Genomic DNA, 26,844 nt, shown 5'->3' with positions numbered 1-26,844 from the left:
CATTTTCACACATGTAGCCTTGCCCAGCCTCACAGTGACCCATTTTACAGATGAAAAAATTAAGGCCCAGTTTTGCCCCAGGTCACATGACTGGCAAGTGGTCAGGCTGTACTCACCTGACCTAAAAGACCACATAAGCCAACTAGGCAGTGAGAGATTTAACAATTGCCCCCAGAGGCCGGGTTCCTCTCACAATTTGGCAAAATACTAAGAAATCAAGCTAGAAGGCTAAGAATACTGACAAAAGTTTACCTTGCAGGTAGCTTTCACTGTAAAGAATGTTTCAGGCCTTTTAAAAAAATCACATCACTGATTAAACCCACACTCATGTATCTGAAGGACAGAAACACCTGGAATCCCCAGGCAATATGGAAAATGACCCAAAGAGTAAAATAAAGAAAATGGAAGTTCTGTGCTAGTGATCCAAATTGCAGTCTCTGATCAAAACACACCAGAGGTTATCTGTGTGGTTGAAAATACTGAACGAGCAGAAACTCCTATCACATGCCAGGAATCTATATACCACAATTTCGACCTGAGGGGGAGAAGGAGGGAAAAGAGAGAAATTTGTTTCCTTCTTAAAGGTTAAGTCACTTTCATTCCCGCGTATATCATACTTTGCCTGTCATAATGCCTTTTTCTGTCGGCACCCACCAGTTGCAAACACAGGAAGAAACTGCAGAAACCCAACTGCTGAGCGTGAGTGTGACCTGTTATTACCACCTGCCCAGCATGCCTTCCCCCTTCTTCTGATAAGGACCCTCCTCTTTACTTTGGGGAACTGCCCTTCCCCACATCATAGGCTTCTGTGGGGGAAAGTGGAGAAGAAGGCTGACCCCTTCCTCCACCTGCTCCCACTTGTAGGTGAGTTACCTAGGACCAGCCAATCCCAGGCTTTCCTCTTGGATCCTGAAATACATGGATCTGCATCCAGAGCTGCTGGAGGCCACTTCCCACCCCACCCCACCCCTACCATCTTAAGGAACTCACAGGGATTAAAAAGTGAGGGGAAAAAAGAGAGAGAGAGAGATGGGGAGTCCCGACAACACCGTTTGCAATCCTGGCCTCAACTGTGCCTGTGGCCATCTCTCCTCCTATCTGGAGCAGTTCTGTGAGCCAGGACATCTCATTTGGCTTAAGCTAGATTGAACGGTGGTTTCTGTCACCTGCAACCAGAAGCATCCTGGCCAATGTAGTTACGCACAGTGAAACATAGTGGGCTAGCAGACAGGAGGCCTGGACATGAGTCCTGCTTCTGTCACCAGCTAACTCCATGATCTTTGGCAAGACACATCCTCTTACAGGACCACAGCTTCCTCATTATTAATTACAGTATTCAGAGCAGAAGTGAAGGCTCCATAGTCCAAGGGACATGGCCAAGTCCCACCCATAGAGCCAGGTTCCATTCTAGAGGTCACTCTTCAAAGAAAACTGTGAATCTGAGCTTGTTGAGATGACAGAACTGAGAAAGGAGGCCATGATTCCTCCCCCACCCCTTCTCTGTAGTCTGTGCAATTGCCCTCTATACTCCTGGTGCCAGTAACTACTTACAGGCTGGAGGCTCCCAGCTCTGTTTCTCCAAACTAGACTCTCCTGATCTCAATGCTGATGTTCCTACAAGACACGTCCACTAGTTTGGCCCAGAGACCCTGCTAATTCAACCTGTCTAAACCAGCATCAGCCGCTCAGCCCCACAACCTACTCCGCTCCTGTGTTTCCTAACTCAGGGTGCAGCACAGCCAGTTACCCTTCCCCCACATGCTAGAAAGCTGAGGTTTGTCTTGAAGCCCACCCAGCATTCCCCCCTCACATCTGAATGGTCACCATGTCGGGTCACTCTTACCTGGTAAGTATCTTGAAAATCCACCCAGCCCTATTCCTAGTCCAACTCTCCTTTCCAGACCCTCATCAATTCTTCTGTGAACTCCACGTGCCTCATGTATTTAAGCCTCACCTATAAGCCCATGACTCCCCACTTTGAATCTCCAGCTCAGACAACCCCGAACTCCAGGCTCAGATAGAACAACTATATCTTTGACATCTATTCTGGGACATATAATTGGCATCTCAAAATTAATATGTCCAGAGCGAAGAGCCTGCTATTTTCTAACCCTGCTCCATCTTAGAGAGACTTCTCCATCTCAGCAACACAATTTTCCCACAAGCTAAAGTTCTGGAACTCTCCCAGATTCTTCTCTCATACCAAACAACCACTCTTCAGCAAACCCCATTGGCTCTACCCTGCAGGCCTTCAAATTACATCTAGAATCTGACCACTTCTCCCCTCCTCCGCTCCACTCTGGCCTGAGCCACCATCTCACTTGGCTTACTACGATAGCCTCCTACTGCCAGTCTCCGCTTCAACTCCTTCCCCTTTCACTCTATTGTCCACATAGCACCATGGAGAGCCTACTGAAATCTACAACAGATTATGTCACTCCTCTGCACAAAGTCCCCAATGACTCCCCATGGTCTCTGAGGCTCTCCACCATCTGGCTCTGTGACTTCTCTAACGTCATCCCTTACTTGTCTCTAGCTCCTTCCTTGCTAGTGACACCTAGTCTCCTTGCTGATCTAGGAACACTTGGCTCACACTCACCTCAAGGGCTTTGCACAGGCCTCTGAATAGAATACTATCACTGACCCCAGGTATCTGTATGGCTGGATCCCTCGCCTCTTAGGGGGCATTACTCAAATGTCACCTTTCTCAGGCTTTCCCTGATCATCAAAATCTCTGAAGGAAACCAGAAGATGAGGCATATTTGGGGGTGACACATTCTGGTCTCCTTTGGCTCCTTAAATGATTCTGATGCATGCCCATCCTGAGTACTTCTGTGTTCGCCTCTACCACCTATCTCATTTATCACATTCGATTTCCACTGTTGGTTGGTTTGTATTCTCCACTAGATGGTAAGCCTAGCAAAATGGTAAGACAGCAAAAGCCGTGTTGTGCTATTCTCTGAATCGCCCAGACCTCGTGTATGGTTGAATATTTGCAGATGTGTGGAGTCCTCACCATTTCAAGTGTTGTCTTAGCTGTGACTGGTTTTCAGTGACACTAACCACTTGGGTAATTTATTAAAATATATTGTAATTACACTGAGGTAGAAACAAAGGTGAAGGGAATGTTTCTTGTTTCTGCGCTTTTGGAAACTCCCAAAAGTTTGGCACAATGGTATGACCAGGACAGGCAAGAATGGGCATGTAAAACTGACTCAGTTACATTACAGCAGTGCATGCTGCCTGAGTGCACTCTGGTGTCAGAGACATGGCCAAGTTGTGGGAAAACTGGATGTTCCGGGTTACAGGATAGGCCATCCCTTGTCGTCGGAGGATGGGGTGGCCCCTCCCAGCTAGACACGGTCACTTTATGTTTCTGATTTCTCTTAGTTCTGCAGCTGCCTCAGTAGCAGTAGGCTTGCCTGTGTGTTCATGAAAACAATAAACTGGTTCCCTCAAAGTGTGAAGAACTGAAAGTAAACCGTTCTGTTTTCTTGCTTCCTGAGCAGTTTGGACGTTTTCCATCTCGGATTTTTGCCTCGATCTGCACCAGCTCCCACGCCCGCGGGGTCCCATCTCCCCGTCCCTACTCCCAATCCCCCATCAAAGACCCCAAGCAGCCACAGCGGAATTGGGGTCTTAAAACCACACGAAGCAAGGTGATGCTAAAAGAGGAGAGCCCGGCTGGGATCTCCCTCCCAAGAGGATTGGTGACCTGGGCAGGGACAGCCAAGCGGTCGCCAAGGGCAGCAGGTGGCGGCGCGGGAAGTGGTTTGACAGCTGCGAAGCCCCTCCCGGGGATCCAGGAGCTGGGGCTCTCGGGGCGGAAGTGAGCCAGGTGCGCGGCCCGCAGCAGGTCCGAGGGCGGCAGCCCCCGGATGGGGCGCTGAGGTTTCCGGGGGTTTGGGGGAGGAGAGGCCGGAGGGGATGGATGAAGAGGGGCAGCCCACCCCGCCTCGGCCAGGCCCTGCGCGGCGCCCGGGGAGGGGGCGGGCAGGCCTCGCGCGGGGCACTCGGGAGCGGGGCGCGAGAGGCCGGGGCGGCCCGGGGCCCCGCTTACCTGTCCAGGGTCTCCACGCTGGGCTGCCGGGAGCCGGCGGCGGCGCCCCCCGCGGCCCGAGGAGGCCTCCTGCCGCCCGCCGGCCCCGGGTTCGGGCCCCCGCCGCCCTCGCAGCCCGCCGCCGCCACTGCCGCCGCCGCCGGCCTGTCCATGGCGCGCCGAGTCCTGCCGCCTTGGGGAAGCCGCCGTCGGGACAGGAGCGGCGGCCGGGAAGGTTTCGCCGCTGGCCTCCTGCCGCCTGCTCTACCGCCCGCCCGCCTCAGGCGGCCGCCGCCATTAGCTGTCACCTGGCGGCCCCGCGTTACCCACAAGGCCGCGCGCGCGGGGGTCGGGGGGCGGGAGCGGGGGCGGGGAGGGCGGTGCGCGAGGTCGGCGCCGGGAACCCCCACCTCGCCCAGCCCCACCTGGGCGCTCGCCCGCGAAGCCTTGGAGCGGGGGTCTGGGACCTCCTGTTCCAGCGACCTGGGTGCGTACAGAGCCACTGGGGTTCGGAATCCCCAAACGGATTATGCGTAGCGTGCTTCGCTCTGTAGTTACACCGGGTTGACTGCAGAGACGTGGGGTGTAAAAAGAAGTTTGAAGACATTCAGGTATTAAAAATGATTCCCCCCCTCAGTTGTCCTTCCCAGAAAAGGTATAGGACAGCTCAAGCTCCTTCGGTCTTGACATCTTGAAGCACGAGCAATTCCGTGCATTATAGCAATTCCTCCCCACCCCATTCTTCCCTCCATTCTCCCGCGCCCTCCCCCCCACCCCGCCGCCACAAACCCACCTCCTTGCCATCTGTAGGGCAACCAAGTGTTCTGATGCCGCCCTCGGAGCTTCCGCCCATGGTTTATGTTAAGACCAACATTTAACTTCTGTTGATTAAAAATCACTGCTATGAAAATCAAGCCAATATCTTGGTGAGGCGTTTAGGACATTGGCTTTCTGGGCTAGATTTATTTCCTTGCTCATTTTGTGTGGGTTCGAATATCCAACAGCTCATCCCCTCTCACCTCACCCCGATTAAGTTGGAAATGGGTGTGTGGCTCATGATTAAGCCTCTTTGCCTGTGATTGCTCTGGGTGTAGACAGGAGTCCTATGACCCAGGTCTGGCAAAGGAGATATAAAGGGAACAATTCGCTCACTGTTAAAAGGCAGACCTGCAGACAGGGAGTTACTCATGCCCATCCCAGACCCATCCTGCCCTACCAGCTTAATAACTTCAAACTGAACTTTGAGGATATGATGCCTGAAGCCCCAACAGCCATCTTACTCACAAGAGGAGGTGAGCCTGGGTTAAGAAGATGACAGAGTGAGGAGGGCTAGGAGGAAGGAAAGGAAGATCCCCAGACAATAATACCTCCTATCTCCCACTGGAGAATCACCTACTGCAGGTTGCTGGCTTTCTAAAATTATTAAATCAAACGGTTAGCCCACTGTTACGGACTGAATGTTTTCATCCCCCTGAAGTCCATATGTTGAAGCCCTAACTCCCTGTGTGATGGTGTTTGGAGATGGGGTCTTTGAGAGGCAATTAGGTCATGAGGGCCAAGCTCTAGTCTGATGGAACTGGTGCTTTTTAAGAAGGGTCACCAGAGAGCTTGATGTCATGCACTCATGCGCACACTGAGAAAAGGCCGTGTGAGTACACAGCAAGAAGGTGGCCATCTGCAAGCCAGGAACAGAGCCCTTACTAGGTCCCTGCTGGACCCTTAATCTTGGACTTTCCAGCCTCCAGAGTTGTGAGAAAATAAATTTCTGTTGTTTAAGCCACCCAGTCTATGGTATTTTGTTTTGGCAGCCTGAGCACGCTAAGACACCCACTTTTAGTTGGGTATTTTGTTACAAGTAGCTGCAAGCATCTTAGCTGTGCTGAGAATTGTCAGAAAGAAAACAGTGCAACTTTAAGCATATTTTAAGTACCATATTCTTCAAGAAAGATTAGGTCAAAGAGGAATTCACTGTGACACTATCATACTTTCAATTCAGTTAAGTACACTTGGGATTTAGAGGACAGAGATGAATCTGACATATCCCTGCCTAAGATGTTCACAATCCAGTGAAGGGGACAGACAAATTAACAATGACATTACAAGTTGGCAAGTGCTATAATGGGGACGGTTGCACAGGAGTGGAACACCTACCCCAATCCATAGGAGAAGAGGAGGTCAGGAAAACTTCCCCAAAAAGGTGACATAAAACTGAATCTTCAAAGATGAGTAAATCCTTGATGAGGCAAAGGAGTCAAGTTATTCCAGGCAGAAGGCACAGTTATGGGCACAGGTGTGGATTAGTAGGTATATTAATCTGTTTTGCTTTGCTATAAAGGAATACCAGAGACCTGGTAATTTATAAAGAAAAGAAGTTTATTTTTGCTCACAGTTCTGCAGACTGTACAAGAAGCATTGTGCTGGCATCTGCTTCTGGTAAGGGCCTCAGCAAGCTTACAATCACGGTAGAAGGCGAAGAGGGAACAGGCATGTCACATGGTGAGAGAAGGAGCAAGTGAAATGTGAGGGAGGCACCAGACTCTTAAACAACTAGCTCTTGCATGAACTCGTAGAACGAGGATTCACTCATTACCACAGGGAGGCCACAAAGCCATTCCTGAGGGGCCACCCTCAGGATGTTCACAATCCAGTTCACAACCCAGACACCTCCTGTTCAGCCCCAACTCCAACATTAGGGCTCACATTTCAACATGAGATTTGGAGGGCACAAGCATCGAAACCATATCTGTAGGTTAAATAGCTTATTATGTGTAAGAGAATGCCAAGAAATTGAGTGTTACTGGAGCATAAAGTCAGACAAGGTAAGTGAGGATCTGGACTGGTAGGCCAACAAGTTTGGGCTTTGTTCTGCAGCTCAGCAGATCTCAAATGTTAGTGTGCAAGAATCAGCCCCAGTCTGCATTTTCAGCAAAAGCTCCCATGATTCTGATGCAGGGCTTACTGCACTTGGAGAAATACTATTGTATAGTCCCCCATCTATGTCCATTTGATAGATTGTGCTTCCAAAGACAGCTGTAATAGTATCCCCCATCCCACACACTCTTTTGCAAGGTGACCTTACCACTCACACATCAAGAGGTGGGTTCTGTTTACCCTCTCCTTGAATGTGGACTGGCCCTGTAACCCCTTTGACCAGTAGAATGTAGCAGAGGTGATGCTGTGTAATTTCCAAGGCTAACCCTTAAGGGGTTTGCGCTTCCAGTTTGGTTTCTGTGCATACTCCTTCTTGGAAGTCAGCTGCCATACTCTGAGGAAGCCCAAGCCGCCACAGGGGGAGGCCCATATGGAAGAGAACCAAAGCTCTCAGGCAACAGCCCTAGCTGAGTTCCCCAGGCATCATGGCCAGAAGCCAGCACTAACTGCCAGCTAAGCGAGTGAGGCCATTTCAAGTCTTTCAGTCATTCCGGTGGCCTAGCAAACACCACATGAAGCTGGTGAATCATACAATTGACTAACAGATTTGTGGAAACTAATAAATTATGGCTTTAAGCCACTAGGTTTTGGGGTGATTTTTTGTGCAGCAATAGAGCACCCAAGCATTGCTCTTGATGAATGATCCAGAGAAGTAATCCCTTACCTGTTCAGCTCCCTTCCCCATTCAGCTGTCGGAATCCATGCACAAATCATAGCCACACTCCAAGGAGGGTACTCCCTTCCCCATTCAGCTGTCGGAATCCATGCACAAATCATAGCCACACTCCAAGGAGGGTACTCCACAGTAGTAGGTCAGAAGCTGTTATAATCTAAGATTTTACCCTGCTGGCAAGCTGAAAGTTTAGTTGATCACCACATTCTAACACTCTGAGAGAAAATATAAAGCCTGTGGGTCCAAAACAAAGACAGTTTATTATTCACAGCAAAATCAGCAGCCACAGCAATAGCTTGGATCTGCATCCTGAACCCCAGTCTCCACAGAGTGGCATGCTGTTCTGCAGTGCAAACTTGCCACTCTTACATTAAGAGGTGGTATCGGCTGGGCGTGGTGGCTCACGCGTGTAATCCTAGCACTTTGGGAGGCCAAGGTGGGCAGATCACCTGAGGTCAGGAGTTCAAGACCAGCCTGGCCAAAGTGGCGAAAGCCCATCTCTACTAAAAATACAAAAATTAGTCAGGCATGGTGGTGTGTGTCTATAATCCCAGCTACTCGGGAGGCTGAGGTAGGAGAATCGCTTGAACCCAGGAGGCAAAGGTTGCAGTGAGCTGAGATCGTGCCACTGCATTCCAGCCTGGGTGACAGTGAGAGACTCTGTTTCAAACAAAACAAAACATAACAAAACAAAAAACAAAACAAAAACAGGTGGTATCTATTTCCCCTCCTTTTGAACGGGGGCTGGCCTGTAACTGCCTTTGGCCAATAGGAGGCTAGATAGTATCTGCACATGTAATGGGATACACCACGGGAGAGAAAACCCCAAGGCAGGAAACTCTGGCTGCTACTGACCTGCCCATTCTCCCCTGCAGGGAGAGAGATTGCTCCTTACCTTGGAATGAGTGATCAAATGTAAACAAATGTCCTTTGTGGAGATTTACATTTACACCCTGGGTTGGAATGTCTTCTCATACCAACTTTATTAACTTGGCTGTAAATGTATTTCCTCAGAGAACCTTGACCATGCTGAAACCTGAGATAGTCATGGTGAATTGTCTCCGAACACACACAGGCCCTACCACCCCCTTCTGCCCACATGGGGGTCTAGTCATAGTTGCTGGGTTGACTATACTGCATTCCTAGAAATCACTCTAAGAGGACAGGAGTTGTGTGGTGGGAGGCAAGGTGAAGAGTGACTTCTCAGGCCCATGGTGATGCTCACCAGGAAACAGGAAAGGCCTCCTTTGAATGCCCAGCTGCACTCTGCAGTCCCTGCTGGGGAAGTGGGAAATGTATATGAGTATGCTGCATGTTTATGCATGTTTATGACATGTTTATGTAGAAAGTGGTAGTTTTCAAAATTACACACATGAAAATGGCTTGGGACATCCATTAATGTGCAGATTAATGAGCTTCACCACAGAGAATCTGAAAATTTAGTAGTTAGGTGCTAAGAATCCACATTTGATAAAGCACCTCAAGTGATTCTGATATACATGGTTTGAGGACCACACTTTGAGAAACCCTGTTAGAGGTGACAAGGAGTGTGAAGTGATCATATTTCCACTCCAGAAAGATCACTAGGATTGCATGATGGAGGATGGATTGGAGGGGCAAGAGTGGCTGTGGGAAGGTCAGTTAAGAAGTTGTCATAATCGCCGGGCGCGGTGGCTCAAGCCTGTAATCCCAGCACTTTGGGAGGCCGAGGCGGGCGGATCACAAGGTCAGGAGATCGAGACCACAGTGAAACCCCGTCTCTACTAAAGATACAAAAAACTAGCCGGGCGCGGTGGCGGGCGCCTGTAGTCCCAGCTACTCAGGAGGCTGAGGCAGGAGAATGGCGGGAACCCGGGAGGCGGAGCTTGCAGTGAGCCGAGATCGCGCCACTGCACTCCAGCCTGGGCAACAGCGTGAGACTCCGTCTCAAAAAAAAAAAAAAAAAAAAAAAAAGAAGTTGTCATAATCAAGGAAGACCTGATGCATGAACCCTAACATTGGACAGGACTCAGTGACTGATGGACTGTTGGACATGAAATGAGGAGGGAAGGAGATGCCAACATGGACCACGCCTGGCACTGAGGTTTCAGACTTGGAAAACTGGGTAAAGGAGATATCAGCCACAGATATAAGGAATCCAGGATGACAGGCAGGTGGGAGAGGTCAGTGACCAGGATGAATTGGTTCTGGACATGTTGAGCTTGACCCACCCTAAGTCCAAGCCCATATGTTGCCTTTGTGTGTGTCAGAAAAAAGAAACCCCTTCCTTACAACACTGGACTTCTGTTATCATAAAATTGTCATAGTATACCAATTTTGTTAAAGCTCAACCTTTGGCTGCCATATGCCAAGAAACTGCCATAATAGACCTAGAAATCTATGTGGACCTCATTCTGAAGGATCCCTGTCTTAGTCTGTTTGTGCTGCTATAACAAAATACCACAGACTGGGTAATTTAGAAACAATAAATAATTATTTCTCACAGTTCTGGAGGCTGGGATGGGAAACATGAAAACTCTCGCTGGTCTGGGCCTGGTCTCTCTGCTTTCAAAATGGTGCCTTTCTTGCTAGATTCTTCAGAGAGGAGAAACGCTGTGTCCTCACATGGCAGAGGGTAAAAGGGTGAACACCTTCTGTTAAGCCTTTTTATAAGGTCACTGAATCTCATTCATGAGGACAAGCCCTCATGACTTAATCACTTCCCAACAGGCCCCAACTCTTAACACCACCACCATGGGGATTAAGTTTCAACAAGTGAATATTGGGGGACATTCAGACCATAGCAGTCCCCCTTAGATGTGACCCCCTTGTGCACTTCACAACCTGTGCAACAGTGCATAGCAGTCTTGGGAGGTACCTGTGGGTATCCAAGTGGAGTTGCCCAGTAGACAGTTGGAAGGGAACTCAGGAGGGAGAGGTAATAAAAAGTTGGCTACTTTTCATAAAATTTGAGGACAGAGGAACTCTTTGTTATTTAACCTTCAGCTTCACGATTTGGAAACTATGGTTGGGGTCATCACTTTCATTTCTGGAAAACAAATTAAGCATATGAAAGTGGACCTGATCATCCCTTGTAAAATAAATTTCTCAAAAACGGAATTTTGCTAGGACTGAGCAAAGCTAATCCTCAATGGAACTACATATGACTGCACTGCAGAGAAATGTTCCCATCATTTGGAGGGTTTGTAGTGTCAGCTCAAAAGAGCAGGACTTTTGATAAAAATAAATTTTTTAAAAAGGCAGTCTCGGCTGGGCACAGTGGCTCACGCCTGTAATCCCAGTACTTTGGGAGGCCGAGGTGGGTGGATCACCTGAGGTCGTGAGTTTGAGACCAGCCTGACCAACATGGAGAAACCCTGTCTCTACTAAAAATACAAAATTAGCCGGGTGTGGTGGCGCCTGCCTATAATCCCAGCTACTTGGGAGGCTGAGGCAGGAGAATCACTTGAACCTGGGAGGGGGAGGTTGAGGTGAGCCGAGATTGTGCCATTGCACTCCAGCCTAGGCAACAAGAGAGAAACTCCGTTCCAAAAACAAAACAAAACAAAACAAAAAACAAAAACAAAAAGCAAACAAGGCAGTCTCTCTGAGCATATGCTGGTTCAGAGGCCGCCCAATAAAAAAATTACATAAAACTTTTTCTTTTTTTCTTTTTTTGAGACAGAGTTTAGCTCTTGTTGCCTAGACTGGAGTGCAATGGTGTGATCTCAGCTCATCGCGACCTCCGCCTCCCAGGTTCAAGCGATTCTACTGCCTCAGCCTCCCGAGTAGCTGGGATTACAGGCGTGCGTCACGACGTCCAGCTAATTTTGTATTTTTAGGAGAGACGGGGTTTCTCCATGTTGGTCAGGCTGGTCTCGAACTCCCAACCTCAGGTGATCCACCCGCCTTGGCCTCCCAAAGTTCTAGGATTACAGACGTGAGCCACCGCACTCAGCCAAAATTAAATAAAATTTAAAATAGCTGGACTTCGATCCAATTTTTGTGGGTGAGCTTGGATGACACATGGATGACATGTACAAATTCTTTTTTTTTTTTTTTTTTTTTTTGGCAGTTCAAAAAAACTCTTCTCCACAGATTCTAGGGATTAGGGCATAGACATACTGGGGGTACAAGACTGCCTACCAGAAGCACTAGGTCATGGTTCTCCAGAGAAACAGAAACAATAGGATGCATGTGTGTACATGTATATGTATGTGTATAGACTTGGATATTTTAGGGAATTGGCTCATGTGTTTGTGGGGGCTGGCAAGTCTGAAATCTACAGGGCAAACCAACAGGCTGGAAATTCCAGCAAAAGTTGATGTTGCAGTCTTGAATCTGAATGCAGTCTGGAGCAGAATTTCTTCCTCTTTAGGGGACCTTAGTCTTTTCTCTTAAGGTCTTCCACTAACTGAATGAGGCCCACGCACATTATGGAGAATAATCTGCTTTACTCAGTCTATTTATTTATTTATTTCATTTTTAATTTTAATTTTAATTTTAATTTTTTTGAGACGGAGTCTCACTCTGTCACCCAGGCTGAAGTGCAGTGACACTATTTTGGCTTACTGCAACCTCTGCCTCCCTGGTTCAAGCAATCCTCCTGCCTCAGCCTCCCGAGTAGCTGGGATTACAGGCACACACCACCACATCCAGCTAATTTTTGTATTTTCAGTAGAGATGGGGTTTCACCATTTTGGCCAGTCTGGTCTCGAACTCCTAACCTCAAGTGATCCACCTACCTCGGCCTCCCAAAGTGCTGGGATTACAGGCATGAGCCACTGCACCTCGCCTCAGTCTACTGATTTAAATGTTACTCTCATTGCTATGGTTTGAATGTATCCCCCGAAAAGCATGTGTTGGAAACTAAATCCCCAATGCAACAGTGTTGGAAGGTGGGACCTTTAAGAAATCTTTAGGTTGTGAATGAATTAATGCTGTTATTGTGGGAGTGGGTTCCCATTATATGAGTAGGTTCCTTATAAAAGGAAGAATTTAGCCCCCTTTTGCTTCTCTCTTGCCCTTTTACCTTCTGCCATAGAATGACACAGCATGAAGGCCCTTGCCAGATATAGGACCCTCAGTCTTGGACTTCCCAGGCTTCAGAATAATAAACTTCAATTCATTATAAATTACCCAATCTGTAGTATCCTATTATAGCAGCACAAAATGGTCTAAGACACTCATCTGAGAGAATCTAGACTGGTGTTTGACCAAACAACTGGGCACCATGGCCTAGCCAAGGTGACTCATAAAATTAACCATGACAGTGTCCAAAGGTTCTTTTGTGAAGTAGCAATTCTCAATGACACTTCAAATCAGTACAGCTAATGAGTGGGATTATTAAAACCACAGGTTCCTAAGTGATACGATTTGAATGAGTCCCCTAAATTTCATGTGTTGGAAACTTAATCCCCAGGGTGGCAATACTGAAAGGTTGGATTTTTAAAAGGTGATTGTATCAGTAGGGCTCTGCCCTTATGAATGCGTTAGTGGATTATCATGGGAGTGGAACTGGTGGCTTTACAAGAAGAGGAAGAGAGGCCTGAGCAAGTACGCCTAGCTTCCTCACCATATGAGGCCCTGCACTGCCTTGGGACGCAACAGTGTTTCCACCAGGAAGAAGTCTCTCACCGGATATGGCCCCCTGACCTTTGACTTCCCAGCCTCCAGAATTGTAAGAAAAAATTTATTTTCTTTATAAATTACCTAGTTTCAGGTCTTCTGTTATAAGCAACAGAAAATGGACTAAAACAATAAACTACAGAAAAAAACACCACAGATGACTTAACTTTGTCTTTAGAAGTTATCCGGAAGGCTCTCAGCCACAAGTTCAATTATTGGCAAGGCTAAAGGGTGCCTCGGGAGGCTTTTGCTTCACCACTCCCATCATCTCCACCATCCACCATTCTTTGATGTTGAAATTCCTATATCCTCAGTCTATGACAGGTGCTCTACACTGCAGTGTCAAGCTCGCCTTCACACAGAAACTGCGGTCCAGAGATCTCATACTCTCAAAGCTCCAGAGACTCCACTTGCCTCAACCTGGCAAGCATGTTTCAGAGACACACTTTTTGCCCCACTCAGTAAACACATACATTTCTCCAAGATAAATTCCTTTAAGGCAGCCACATTTGAGCAAGCAGCTGGGATATAGTGGTCTGCAAAGGAGGGAGAAGAGTCAGAAATAGGAGGAAGTCTGGAAGATGAGATTGTCAATGAAGCCAAAGGAAGAACATTGTCTTCAGAATAAATCTTGACCTTGGGTGACTGGGTAGAAAGTGATGCCAGTCCCTGAGATTAAAAAACAATAATAAAAATAAAAAAATAAAAAAAAGAAAGAGAAGCTATTTGAAGGGGAAGAGCCTGTAACATGTCCAGGAAAGATTGGATAGGTGGGTCTGGTGCACAGGAGAAAGGCTGGGCTACAGATTTCAGCCTAAAGGTGTAAAACCTTGAGAAGCAGAACTGGCTAGCTGTGTAATGTGTAGAGCCCAGTGCAAAATGAAAAATGCAGGGTATCTTGTTCAAAAGTATTACAAATTTCCAGATGGTGATAGGAAAGCATTGAATGGGGCCTTTCTAAGCATGGGGCCCTGTGTGAGTGCACAGGTCAAAACACCCATGAAGTTGGCCCTGATGAGAATGTGTAAATTTGCCTGGGGAAAACATGTAAAATGAGAAGACAAGCGAGCCAAGGAGACATACTAGATCATTGGCACTGACAGGGCAGGTGAAAGAAGAGCAGCCTGGGAAGAGCTCGAGGGGGTTGCCAGAGACAAGCAAAGAGTCAGGACAGAGGGGGCATGGGAGCCAAGAAAGTCAAGTGTTCTAAGATGGAAGGAGTGATCCAGAGTGTCAAGTGTTGCTGGGCCATCTGGTAAGACAGGGCAAAGAAGTGTTCCCTGGATTTGACTGCAAGGAGGTGGTGTGGACTCTGCTGAGAGCACTCCCAAGGGACAGAAATGACTGGGAGGGCAAAAAGACAGTGAGTTCAGACCACCTAGTCACAGACTTTTGAGTTGCATGGACCAGTAAAATGAAAACAAAACCAAGCCCCACTGTTGTTGTTGTTGCCATTGTTCTTGTTGCCATTGTTGTGTGTCAGGACCATAACATATGACTGCCGAGTAAGGACTGTGTACATGAGGCTCCATCTTTGAGAACCAATGTTGAAGCCTTCCATTGCCCTGCTTGGCAAGTAGATGTCAGCCGGAGTTAGGGGGATCCTTTTCATCCTGAGCACCACCGCATGGGGCTCACCAAAAGTGGGGAGAAAAGCACACAATCTCTTTGCCACCTATGCAGACAGGTGTCAACTCAGTCTGGCCTCGGGCAGGGATGCTTTGCAGCCCTAGGGTGGACTGGGCAGCAGGAGACCTGGACTCCAAAGCTGGACTGCTTTGTAAGGCCTTCAGCGCAGAGTTTGAACACTCTTGTTTGAATGTTAGGGATTTTTCAAATGCTAGAGATATTCACATTCAAATATAAGTTAAAACATCAGATATTATATATGGATTATCCTTTTCTCCAAGTCTGAAATAGCATAGTAATTGACTTGATGTAATTAGAGGCTGAAATTTGTAGACAGTAACCATCAGGTCTTACTTAGGAGAGGTGTGCAGATGTGCTTATTTAGGAATGAGAAAGATATTCTAAAATGCTTTTCTTGGATGAGATTTTGAGTCCATTGGAGAAGCAGGAGCATGGACTATATTTTCCATTCTTTATTTTCAATCTTTGTACATCTTTTTTTTTTTTTTTTTGAGACGGAGTCTCGCTCTGTCGCCCAGGCTGGAGTGCAGTGGCCGGATCTCGGCTCACTGCAAGCTCCGCCTCCCGGGTTCACGCCATTCTCCTGCCTCAGCCTCCTGAGTAGCTGGGACTGCAGGCGTCTGCCACCACGCCTGGCTAATTTTTTGTATATTTTTTAGTAGAGACGGGGTTTCACTGTGTTAGCCAGGATGGTCTCGATCTCCTGACCTCGTGATCCGCCCGCCTTGGCCTCCCAAAGTGCTGGGATTACAGGCGTGAGCCACCGCGCCCGGCCTCATCTTTGTGTATCTTTATAGGTGAAGTGTGTTTCTTGTAAGCAATAGTTTCTTATAGGGTCTTGTTTTTTCATCCATTCAGTCACTCTGTGCCTTTCGATTACAGAGTTTAGTCCATTTGCGTTCAATGTTATTATTGATAAGTGAGGACCACTCCTGCCATTTGGTAATTTGTTTGCTGTTTGTTTTGTGGTGTTTTCTTCCTTCTTTCCTGTCTTTCTTCCTTCTTTCCTTTAAGTGAAGGTGATTTTCTCTGGTGGTATGATTTAATTTCTTGCTTTTGACATTTTGTGTATTTGTTGTATATTTTTACGTTTGAGGTTACCATGAGGCTTGCAAATGCTATCTTATAATCCTTTATTTTAAGCTGATGAGAACTTAGCACTGATTGCATAAACAAATAAATAAGCAAAAAGAGAACTAATAACAACTCTACATTTTAACTTTATCTGCCTGTTTTTAAACTTACTATTGTTTCTCTTTGCCTTATTGCATTGTCTATGTCTTGAAAAGTTGCAGTTATTATTTTTGATTCATTCTTTGTTTAGTCTTTCTACTTAAGAGTGTTTTACACACCACACAGTCTTATAATATTCTGTGTTTTCCTTTGTGCTATTACCAGTAAGTTTTGTACCTTCAGATAATTCCTTATTGCTCATTAATATCCTTTTTCTCTCAGATTGAAGAACTCCCTTTAGCATTTCTTATAGGACAGGTCTGGTGTTCATGAAATCCCTCAGCTTTTGTTTGTCTGGGAAGATCTTTATTTCTCCTTCATGCTTAAAGGATATTTTCGCTGGATATTCTATTCTAGCATAAAAGTTTTCTTCCTTTAGCACTTTAAATACGCTATGCCATGCTCTCGTGGCCTGTAAGGTTTGCGCTGAAGAGTCTGCTGCTAGACATATTTGGGCCCCATTGTATGTTATTTGTTTCTATTCTCTTGCTGCTTTTAGGATTCTTTCTTTATGTTTGACCTTTGGGAGTTTGATTATTAAATGCTTTGACGTAGTTTTCTTTAGGATAATACATGCATGGGCCTAGCACAAAAGAAAGCATGTGCATAGGAGCCCAGCACCAGAGAAAGAAAGCTGTGCTCCGGAGGAGGCAAAAAGATGAGGCACCCCAGAATCTGGAAGATAAAGCTTTTTCCTCCTCTGGTCTCTCTCTCTCTCTCTAGCGCCCTCTACTGACAAGGATTTACATTTTGCCAGCTGGTAAATATTTACAAAGCCCATCTCCATTATCACAGAGCAGTTAAAGGAGGATGGCTTTGGAGCTGAGAATGCATTGATAAGTGGTGTAGAGACTCACAGACTTACTGGGTTGAAAGAAACGCTAATCTAATGTCTTCCTATTTCCAATCCACGTCCCACTTGATGATTGAATTCCCCCTACAAGATCCTACCAGGCACTGCTTCTACAGGTGTAGGGCCAAAGAAAGAAATCCCTACATTTACGCCTATTTCTGTCCAAAGTATCAATCAATACAACAAACCTTTCCAAAAGGAGCTAATTCTGTAATCAGTGATTAATTCTTTCAATGACATCTACTTAAGGATGCAATTTGACCAATATGTAGGTATTGCCTGAAATAGTCATTTCTAAACACTTGGCACTGGACCAGCTGCACAAAATTACCTGGGGTGCCTTTAAAAAAAAAATAGACCTTTATGTAGTTTTAGGTTTCAGAAAAATTGAGTGGAAATTATAGAGAGTTCCCATATACCCTCTCACAGCACGCCCCACCCCCCATCCTAGTTTCCTTATTATCAACATCTTGCATTAATGTGGTACACGAGTTACAATTGATGACCCAATATTGACACATTATTATTAACTCAAGTCCACTGTTTACATTAGGGTTCATTCTTTGTGTTGTACATTCTGTGGGTTTTGACAAATACATGGTAATGACATGTATCCGCCATTATAGTATCATAAAAAATGGTTTCTGGTTTCAGTGCTCTAAAAATCCCCTGTGCTCCACATACTCATCCCTCCCTCTTTTCTTCCCTTCCTCTCCCTGAACCCCTGGCAACCACTGGTCTTTTTACTGTCTCTACAGTTTTGCCTTTTCCAGAATGTCACATAGTTGGAGTCATACGGTATATAGCCTTTTCAGATTGACTTCTTTCACTTAGCAATATGCACTTAAGGTTCCTCCATGTGTTTTAATGGCTTGATAGGCTCATTTCTTTTTAGTGCTGAATAACATTTCATTGTCTGAATGTACCATAGTTTTGTTTACCCATTCACCTGTTGAAGAACATTTTCACTGCTACCAACTGCGGCAACTATGTGACAAACATGGGGCAACTGCTGGAAACGTTTGTGTGAAGGATTTGCCTGGACATAAGTTTTCAGTTCATCTGGATAAATGCCAAGGAGCATGGTTGCTGGGTCATATGGTAAGACTTTGTTTAGCTTTGTGAGAAACTAAACTGTCTTCCAAAGTGTCTGTGTCATTTTACATTGCCACCAGCAATGAATGGGAATTTCTGTTGCTCCACATTCTCACCAGTATTTCATGTTGTTGGTGCTTTGGATTTGGCCATTCTAATAGGTGTGTAGTGGTATCTCATTGCTGTCTTAATTTGCATTTCCCTGATGACATATGATGTGGAGCATGTTGTCATATGCTTATTTGCCATCTGTAGATCTTCCTTGGTGAGGTGTCTGTTAGTCTTTTGGCCATTTTTTAAATGTATTGTGTTTATTGTTGAGTTTTAAGAGTTCTTTTTATATTTTAGATAACAGTCCTTATCGAATATGTGTTTTGCAAAGATTTCTTCTCAATCTGCAGCTTGTCTCGTCATTCTCTTAAGTATGTTTCATGGAAGTTTTAAATTTTAATGTGGCCCATTTTGTTAATTTTTTCTTTCAGAGATTGTGCTTCAGCTTTATATCTAAACACTCATTGTCAAACTCAAGATCACCTAGATTTTATTTCTTTAAAGATAATTTTCATATTCATTTTTCTAACCTGCCTCCAGCAATGTTCTAGTACATTTTTAATTATCAGCTCTCTGAAGAAAGACAAAGCCTTCATTTGTAGCATTTGCTCATTTCTGTGGCGTAACTCTTCCCAGCTTGGCCAATTTCAAAGTACCACCTTGACATCACTGAATACAGAATTGGGAAGAGATGCTCACAGTTGTCTCTGACAAACCTATATAAGCCAACTCCAGCAGAATGACTGCTTGTGTCTGATAATTTGAATAATCTGAAGTCTTACAAGTCTTTTTCTGCTCTTTTGTTTCTATTGATGTTCGCTGAAGACTTTCTGTCTGCTATTTTTCACTGGGAGATGTTCATTTTCTTTGAAAAATGATTTGCGAGAATTCTTAGAGGCCTGCGATAAAGGTGTGTTCCTCCATAGAGCATTTGCTTCCACCAAGCACCTGGGGGCACCACAAGACTGGTGCCTGAGGATTTTTGAACTACTGAGGTGAAGTGAATTTGAACTATACTGGAAAGCCTGCTAGTGAGCACCACTTCTCAGGGACATTTGAATCTTCTTCCCTCTCCTCTGCTCTGGGCCAAGCAATTTTCCTTACAGGCTTCTGCTATCGTGGGTATAGTGGGAGTGTGTAAGAACATTGAGGTAATCAGGCATGAACTCCCTCAAATTCCCTATCCCCCTTGAATTCATACCCTATGGTTGCTGTAACAGATCACCCAAGCTTAGTGGCTTAAACAACATACATTTATTATCTCACTAATTATTATTAATGTCATATTAATAATAATTTATTATTTCTGGAGATGAAAGTCCAACCCAGGTCTCATGGGCTAAACTCGAGGTGTGGGCAGGGCTGTGTTCCTTCTGGATGCTTTAGAGAAAAATCTGTTCCCTGTCTTTTCCAGCTTCTAGAGGCTGTGCAGTCCTTGGCTCCTGGCCCCTTGCTCCATCTTCAGAGCCAGCATGGCCAGTCGTCTTTCTCTCATGGCATGGCTATGACTCTTATGTCTCTTCCACCTCCAGCTTCCACTTTTAAAGAGCCTTGTAATGACATTGGGTCCACCTCAATAATCCAGGACGATCTCCTCATATAAGGGTCAGCTAGTATTGCAACCTTAACTCTATCTGCTACCTTAATTCCCCGTTGCTATGTAACCTCACATATTCACAGGTTCTGGAGATGAGGACATGGACATCTTTGAGGAACCATTATTCCCTCCATCAGTGTTTCTTCATCTGCACCCACACTCCTCTAGTTGCTGAGGAAGAGGAGTCCTTTCTGTTGCGCAAAGCAAATTCCACTCTGTCTGTGTCCTTGGGCTCATCCCCACTCTGAGGCCTTGTTCAATCAAGTAACAGCTCCCTCTTCTCTATGCAATCTCTCATTTGCCACTGGCTTCTTCCTCCTGATGTATGATCCCATGAAAGTCTCTTCCTTTCAAAAGCCCATTCTGTCTGTCTCATTTCTCAACAGTTATTATCCAATCTCTCTCCTTTCTTTATAGCAAACCCTCTAGAAAGAGAATCCCACTCTTGTGTACCCTTCGTTCATTCACTCACCAATTCATGCATTCAAATAAATATATATATTTTGCACCTACCTTGTGCCAGGCACCCTATTGGGCATTATAGCTAAGAACAAGGCAGCTTAGAGTGCAGTGACGAAGAAAGACATTCAACACATAATTTCAACAAAGTATGGCAAGTGCAATAGTAGGAGATGTATAAGGCCCTGAGGGAGCAATCCTCAGCAATCCTCAATGGTTGTTCCCCATTGATTATGTTAGCTGTGGGTTTTTCATAACTGGCTTTTATGATGTTGACGAACTTTTAAAGTATAAACTATTAAGAGTTTTTATCATAAAAGAAAGGATGCTAAACTTTGTGAAATGGTTTTCCGCATCAATTGAGTTGATTTTATGGTTTTTATCTTTCATCGTGTTAATGTGGTATATTACATTGATTTATATGTTTATATGTTAAACCAGCCTTGCATGTCTACTTAGCTTCCAAGGCTCAGTTCTGACAATATTGCCAAGAAGTTCCTCCCTAGTTCCCTATACTGGCCCAGAAGTCTGCCATCTGTCTCTATCCTTGCAGGCAGCACCCTGCTTGGAAATTACTGGTTAACTGGATTGTCTTCCCACTAAGCCAGATGCTCCTTGAAGGAGCCTACTGTTTTCTTTATTTGTATTTCAACAGCTGGCACGGGTCTGTGTTATAATAGAAAATATTTGTTGAAGTGATCTTACTTTAAATAAAAAATACTTCTGGCTCTGAGCCTCTCTCATTTGTAAAACGACCAAAAAATTATGATCAATTGTATAAGGTTATGGGGAGGCTAAATAGTACAGTGTTTGGCACATATGGCCCAAATTGATAGCTCCCTTTCTTCCATTTAGAGACGAAGGGAGTTGAAGTACATGGTCTGGGGCTTTGGATAGAAGCAACAATAGAAATAGAGAATAAAACTGAAGGCAACTGTAAGTGTAAATTTTGTCTGAGATATAAGGAAATGAACTAGTCATTTACCTAATTATAATTGCGTAGCTTGTAATAGGAAAGCCTAGCAGTGTCTGATTTCTCACCTTGCATACCCTGACCATCCGAAGCTAAAGGAACTGAGGTGTGGTAGGCACCATAATGCACCCCCACACACAAGTTGCCCACAGCCCAATCCCCAGAACCCGTGAATATGTTACAAGACAAGAAGGAATTAAGATTGCCAGTTAGCTGACCCTGAGACAGGCAGATTATCCTAGGCTGTACAGATGGGCCCAATGTAATCACAAGGGTCCTTAAAAGTCAAAAAGGGAGGCAAAAAGGGAGTCAGAGACTTGAAGATGTTCTGCTGCTGGCTTTAGAGATGGAGGAAGGGGTCGTGGCATCAAGGAATGCAGGTGGCCACGAGAAGCTGGAAAAGCAAGGAAAATAATTCTTCCCTAGAGCTTCCAGAAGGAATGCAGCCTTGCCAACATCTTGATTTTAACCGTGAGACCCATTTCAGACTTCTGACCTCTAGAATTTTAATACATTTGTTGTAAGATAATAAATCACTAAGTTTGTGAGGGTTTCTTACAGCAGAAACAGGAAACTCATATGAGGCAAATGTCATCTTGTGTGATAAATATTTTACATGCATGAGTGATAAAAATGCATTTTTGAGAACACCAAAACTTATTCTTCTCTAACTGTAACTTGGCACCCATTGACCAACTTCTCCTGGTACCCTCTTCCCCACTACCCTCCTCAGTCTCTGGCAACCATTTTATTCTCTGTTACTATGAGATCAACTTTTTAAGATTCCACATGTAAGTGAAGCCATACAGTGTTTGTTTTTCTGCTCCTGGCTTATATACATACATTGAAACATCGCATTTTACCTCGTAAGTACATACAATTACAACGTGTCAGTTGTAAATTTTAAAAAATTAAAAAGGTGAATCAAATGTCATTAACACTGCATTTCTGAGAAGGGCTGTGTGAGTTGTAAGGAAACTTTGAGAACGTGCAGCCCACACCCTCACTGAGCAGATGGAGGCCGAGGCCTCCTCCATATCGGTAGCATCTGGGAGCGAGGACTTCACTCACACCTTTCCTTCAGGAAAAGTCACTGCTGGTGCCGATGAGAACCCTGGTTTCCACACATCCCATCCAGGGTTCTAACATAGCTTTGTGATACAGAGTTCATGAAATGTAAGCAACTTTTATAATGTACATGGAAGCCACTGTGAAACAATTTCAGAACGGCTGGAAACAAATAAGCAGTGCTCTCAAAAGCCAGAGAAACAAACTGCTAAGCCTTAATGGTCGTGTCTAAGCATTGAGCCACTTTATGTGTTTGAAATACGTTATCATCTTTGATTTTAAAGGAGAAATTGCAAATAAGAACTAATCCATGTCTGAATCTAAGCCTCATAAGAAAGTGAAAATCCTGCATTTTACTCCTCTTTCCTCTTCCAAGTATGTTCAATATGGAAGGAAGACCTCAGTAACAATCCCTTAACTTATAAATCTACCAATCAGTTTGGCATGTCAGACTACTTCAAATATTGGTATTCCAGCTTCATACTTTTAGTGGTTCTGTAAACCTAAAAAATTCAACTGAAATGTAGTTCAACCATGTAATGCTTTTCTGCAAGTGTGCTATTATTCTTGCTTGTGGGGTGCGCACTGCATACATTTCCCATTTCTCTCGGGTGTCCCCTCTTTTGCTTTAATGGCCACCAGTGGGTGCATCCTCCAGTAACAGGAGTATACACTCTTTAATAAATTCCCACATTAAGAATTTTCCATTTAGACAGTCCTGCTTTTGCCTAATGTACCCAAATGCCACAAGAGTTGTCTGAATGACACCACAGATCTGCATTATGCAAGTGATAAAATACTACTCAGCTTATTCTGAGACTTTTTGAGTATTATTCCTTCCAAAAAAGCAAAAGGATAAGCTTTGCTGCACTATCAAAAACAGGTCAGAAAGTGCTATGACTATATTTAGAAATGAAACCTATTATCAAAAATATATGTTTCTGAATTATTTGAAGAGTTGTCCCAGGAAGAGAGGTTCTTCAATTTCATTCCAAAAGGCAGAGCTCAGGCCATTCAGTGGGAACTCAAATGTAGACTTCAGGCTAACATCAGTATGAACCTGTGGTGGTGCTGTAGGACGTGGGCCATGTCAGTGAACGCCTGGAACAATGGCATTCTACTCAGTCGAAAAATAGGGGTAACAGAATGCCACCTAGCTCATAAGGTCCTAGTGAGGGTTCAATGCGGCAATGTCTGAGGAAGGACTTCACAAAGTACTTCAAATACTCATCGTTATGAAAGATACACTTAGTCATTTAAGAGTCCTATTCTGATTTTTCTTTAAGCTCTGTTGGACGTGATCTATTCTGATTGTCAAAAAATGGTCAGTTTTAGTTTACTGCTATAACTATTCAGCATTCTTAGAATGTACATATGTAAACAACATAATTTCCAACTGGCAATATTGTTTGAAGAATTTTAAAAATTCTTACCTAACGAGACATCAACTAACATCCCTTACTATCAACTGCTGTGTTCCCTATTCAGAGCCTGAAGTTTTGCGTGTTCACTTTTGCAAAAGCCATCCTCCTAGACAGTTGTAACTCTTAAAATCTGCATTGTTAATGCACTTAAATGCCCAATCTTGCTGAAATTTTGGGAGAGCCCTGCAAGGTTGCCAGTGAGATAAAAAGTACATGAAGTAGACCCAGGAAAAGAAATCAGATGGCCACCATGCACATTTCCAACACATACACACTTACAGCCCTGAAAATAGTTTTAGGTTTCAGTTAATACATTTATTACAGCAGGTCTTTAGTCATTATTGCCATTAAAAAGTTTTCATGAAATTTCACAAAATCTTTCAGGCCATTAGTATTAGCTTTCTTTTTATGGAGTGAAACTTTGTTAATTTATGAAATATTTACAGCATTTACAAAAAGTAAGAGAATGTCTAATAAAATTTCTTATACTTACAAAATTCATACATTATACTACTGTATTTGAGATGTCTTACTTGGTAGACCAATTAAACTATGACGTAAAATAATTTACAAAGATATATTTAATCTTTCTTAATTCACTGAAAACAAAACCATATTAGTTATAAATAGTCCTTTACAAATCATTGTAAAACACTTAATTGTTTTAACTCGAGCCTTAGCTTTTACAAATATACTTAATAAATGAATTAGTTCAGATAGCAAATAGAACTGTGCATTTAAAATTTCACTTAATACTATAAAACAAAACAACCTGAAAAAGCAAACTGCCTGGTACTTCAAGTAAAAATTTGTAGAACCAGTTTTTATGCACGCGTAGGGTGGGGAGGGGAAGCCAACACCATTGAAATTGAAATGCATAAACACAATACTTTCAAGAATACGCTCAACACATGTACATCTGGGGCACTGATTTCTAAGGATGATGCTCTAGCAATAGCTCATGCATCCAAGACGGTAGCCCTACATTTTGGCAGATGAGCTGGATTGACTAGAGCAACATTTGTGAAAACATTCCCCTAAGCAGCAGGATGCTCCCAACATCCTTGGACAGTGCTCTCTTTGGGGTCTGCCACAACCCGAAAACCATTCCGAATTTTAGGCAAGCTCATGAAAGGATTTAGAAAATAAAACTGGCAAATTAAAAAAAAAGCAAATCATATTTAACTGGGCCCTGTCAGTTTTTTAAAAATATAAAAATAGGCTTCTCTGGAAAATTAGGGGAAAACATTTTCTACCCCTAAATTTCCAAATAATGAAAAACTCATCTATACAGCTATTTCTCCTTAAGTCACCACTTATGACGGTAGAAAAGTTGGCAATTACTTAAACACCTTGCTTTTGGGTAATGCCTAAGAAGCTGAGCTCAATTTGGTTTTGGCAGTAACATGCATCTTTCACATTTGGATTCATATTAAATAATCCAAAGCAACTGTTAAGCAGCTTCAGGAAAATGCATTTCATGAACATATTTCCCTTTGATTTTAAAATAATGTTGTTTCAATTAAGCCCACAAAATATATATTGTATATATAGTATTTCTCAAGAGGTAAATTAAATCTCAATTTTGTCTTTCAAAAACTGTTTTTTAAAGGTGTCAGCGTTTTCCAAAACCTCATCTCAGCTCCCTTCTTCTGATTGCCGTGTGGACCCTGTAGTTTTCTTGTAATATGTATTCTAGAAGGCACATATTCAAGAGTTTAACGTTATGTTAGTTCAAGTTCTACATGGAGGCAAATATTTTAATCTACTTTTTACAAATGCCCCAAATGAAAGTCAGCTATCGCCTTTATTTCGAGCTCTAATGCACTGCCAGGGCCCCCCTCAGAAGTGAGTTTGCACATGGGGCATCATTTGCGAAGGACTGGAAGGTGAAGTTGGGGGATCAGAAAGCTTGGCAGAGTTGGCGAGCTGCAGTTCCTCAAGCCGCTTTATGTATTCATCGCGCAAGGCTAAGAGTTCCATGTAACGCTGCTCCACTGGATTCGGCTGCTGGAGAGAACCAGAGACTTGAGTTACACTTTACGCCAGGCATGTCACGAGAACTCACCTGTTCCACCCATCTGCTGCGACTGCTGCTTTGTAAATAAGTAGGTATTATGTAAACTCAAAGTTTAACATAATACATACTTTCCTTAACTACTGCCTCATTGACACATACAGGAAAGTACAACACACAGTACTAAACACCCAAGTACTAAGTATTTGTTCACCAAGAAATACCTAATGTACACATTTCCTCACACGTGTCACCATCTTTTAAAATTTATCAGCCCAAACACAGCTCCAGTCTCCCGTGTTGCCCGTCCCAGGCCCGCTGTTCTCTTTCACTCTGAGGGACAACTCTTCTCAAGTTGCCATGTGACCTTCCTTTTTGTGCAGATTTGTGACACTTTCCCTGTGAGTATCCAGCAACAAAATACAGTATTACTTTGTATTTTATCAGAGTTTACATCACTGGTACCATCTGGTATTTATTAATTGACATTTTGACCCAACATGTTTTCTGAATTTCATCCTTGTTAAGTTGCATTGAAGGAATAAACCAGTTTCTCCACCCCTTCCCAGGCTGACGGGTAATCAGTGATTTCCAGGGTTCTTCGGTAGTGTGTGCAATGCTGTACTGAGTATCCTTGTACACATCTCCTCAAGCACATATGCGAGTGTTTCTCTAAGGAATTTTCCTAGGGGTGGAACTGCTGAGAAGTAGAATATGGTCTTTTCAACCTCACCGGATGCTGCCAAATTGTCTGCAGAGAGGCTCCTGCTGGTGATACCTGGCAGTTCTCATTGTTCTGCATTCTCACCAGAACTTGGGAGTATACGATTATTATCATTTTTTCCAATTTGAGGGCTGTAACATGGTATGTCACAGTAGTTTTTGTTTGTATTGCTCTGCTAGAACATCTTTTCATGTGCGTGTTGCCCATCTTAATACATGGCTGACAGCCACAGCAGCTCTGCTATGCTCCGCCTTGGGTGTGAATGCTGGGTTTGCCCCCTCACCTTCTGTGTGCCTCCATTTCCCTATCTGTAGAATGGGAATCAAAACAGCATAGCCCTCACATGGCATTGTTGTGTGAGTGAAGTGAGTTAATAGCATCTTTTGCTACAATGGTGACTACTTTGATGAGTAAACAAGGGATTGATGTTGATACAAAGGCAGAAGTCAG

General features: G+C 44.2%; 2 protein-coding genes and 1 long non-coding RNA gene across 17 annotated transcripts in view; 1 reads left to right on the top strand and 2 right to left on the bottom strand.

Annotated features, from left to right (window-relative positions):
- MTMR1 (myotubularin related protein 1) overlaps positions 1-4,345 on the bottom strand; it is a 77,898-nt gene extending 73,553 nt beyond the window's left edge. For 8 of the 9 annotated variants that reach the window (XR_006695051.1, XR_012429794.1, XM_045383186.2 and 5 more), the window contains exon 1: positions 4,061-4,345. Coding sequence is in view for 6 of the 9 variants with exons in the window: in XM_045383186.2 (XP_045239121.1) it covers positions 4,061-4,212 (152 nt within the window). In the remaining 3 variants the exon portion in view is untranslated. The remainder of the gene's footprint in view (positions 1-4,060) is intronic. The other variant, XM_065538684.2, reaches the window with a different exon arrangement.
- A 45-nt stretch (positions 4,346-4,390) lies between these two features.
- Positions 4,391-26,844, top strand: part of LOC123570841 (uncharacterized) — a 39,906-nt gene continuing 17,452 nt past the window's right edge. Inside the window, exon 1 of the long non-coding RNA XR_006695054.3 lies at positions 4,391-4,650. This is a non-coding gene — a long non-coding RNA (uncharacterized lncRNA). The remainder of the gene's footprint in view (positions 4,651-26,844) is intronic.
- Positions 23,947-26,844, bottom strand: part of MTM1 (myotubularin 1) — a 101,494-nt gene continuing 98,596 nt past the window's right edge. For 4 of the 7 annotated variants that reach the window (XM_045383190.3, XM_015443999.3, XM_005594809.4 and 1 more), the window contains one exon: positions 23,947-25,663. In XM_045383190.3, the coding sequence (XP_045239125.1) occupies positions 25,496-25,663 (168 nt within the window). In that variant the 3' untranslated portion in view covers positions 23,947-25,495. The remainder of the gene's footprint in view (positions 25,664-26,844) is intronic. The other 3 variants (XM_074028905.1, XM_074028904.1, XM_005594811.4) reach the window with 1 other exon arrangement.

Source organism: Macaca fascicularis, chromosome X (assembly GCF_037993035.2).
Source record: "Macaca fascicularis isolate 582-1 chromosome X, T2T-MFA8v1.1".
Taxonomy (NCBI): Eukaryota; Metazoa; Chordata; class Mammalia; order Primates; family Cercopithecidae; genus Macaca; species Macaca fascicularis.
Note: the sequence above shows the minus strand (reverse complement) of the source record. Positions and strands in the feature narration are given on the sequence as shown.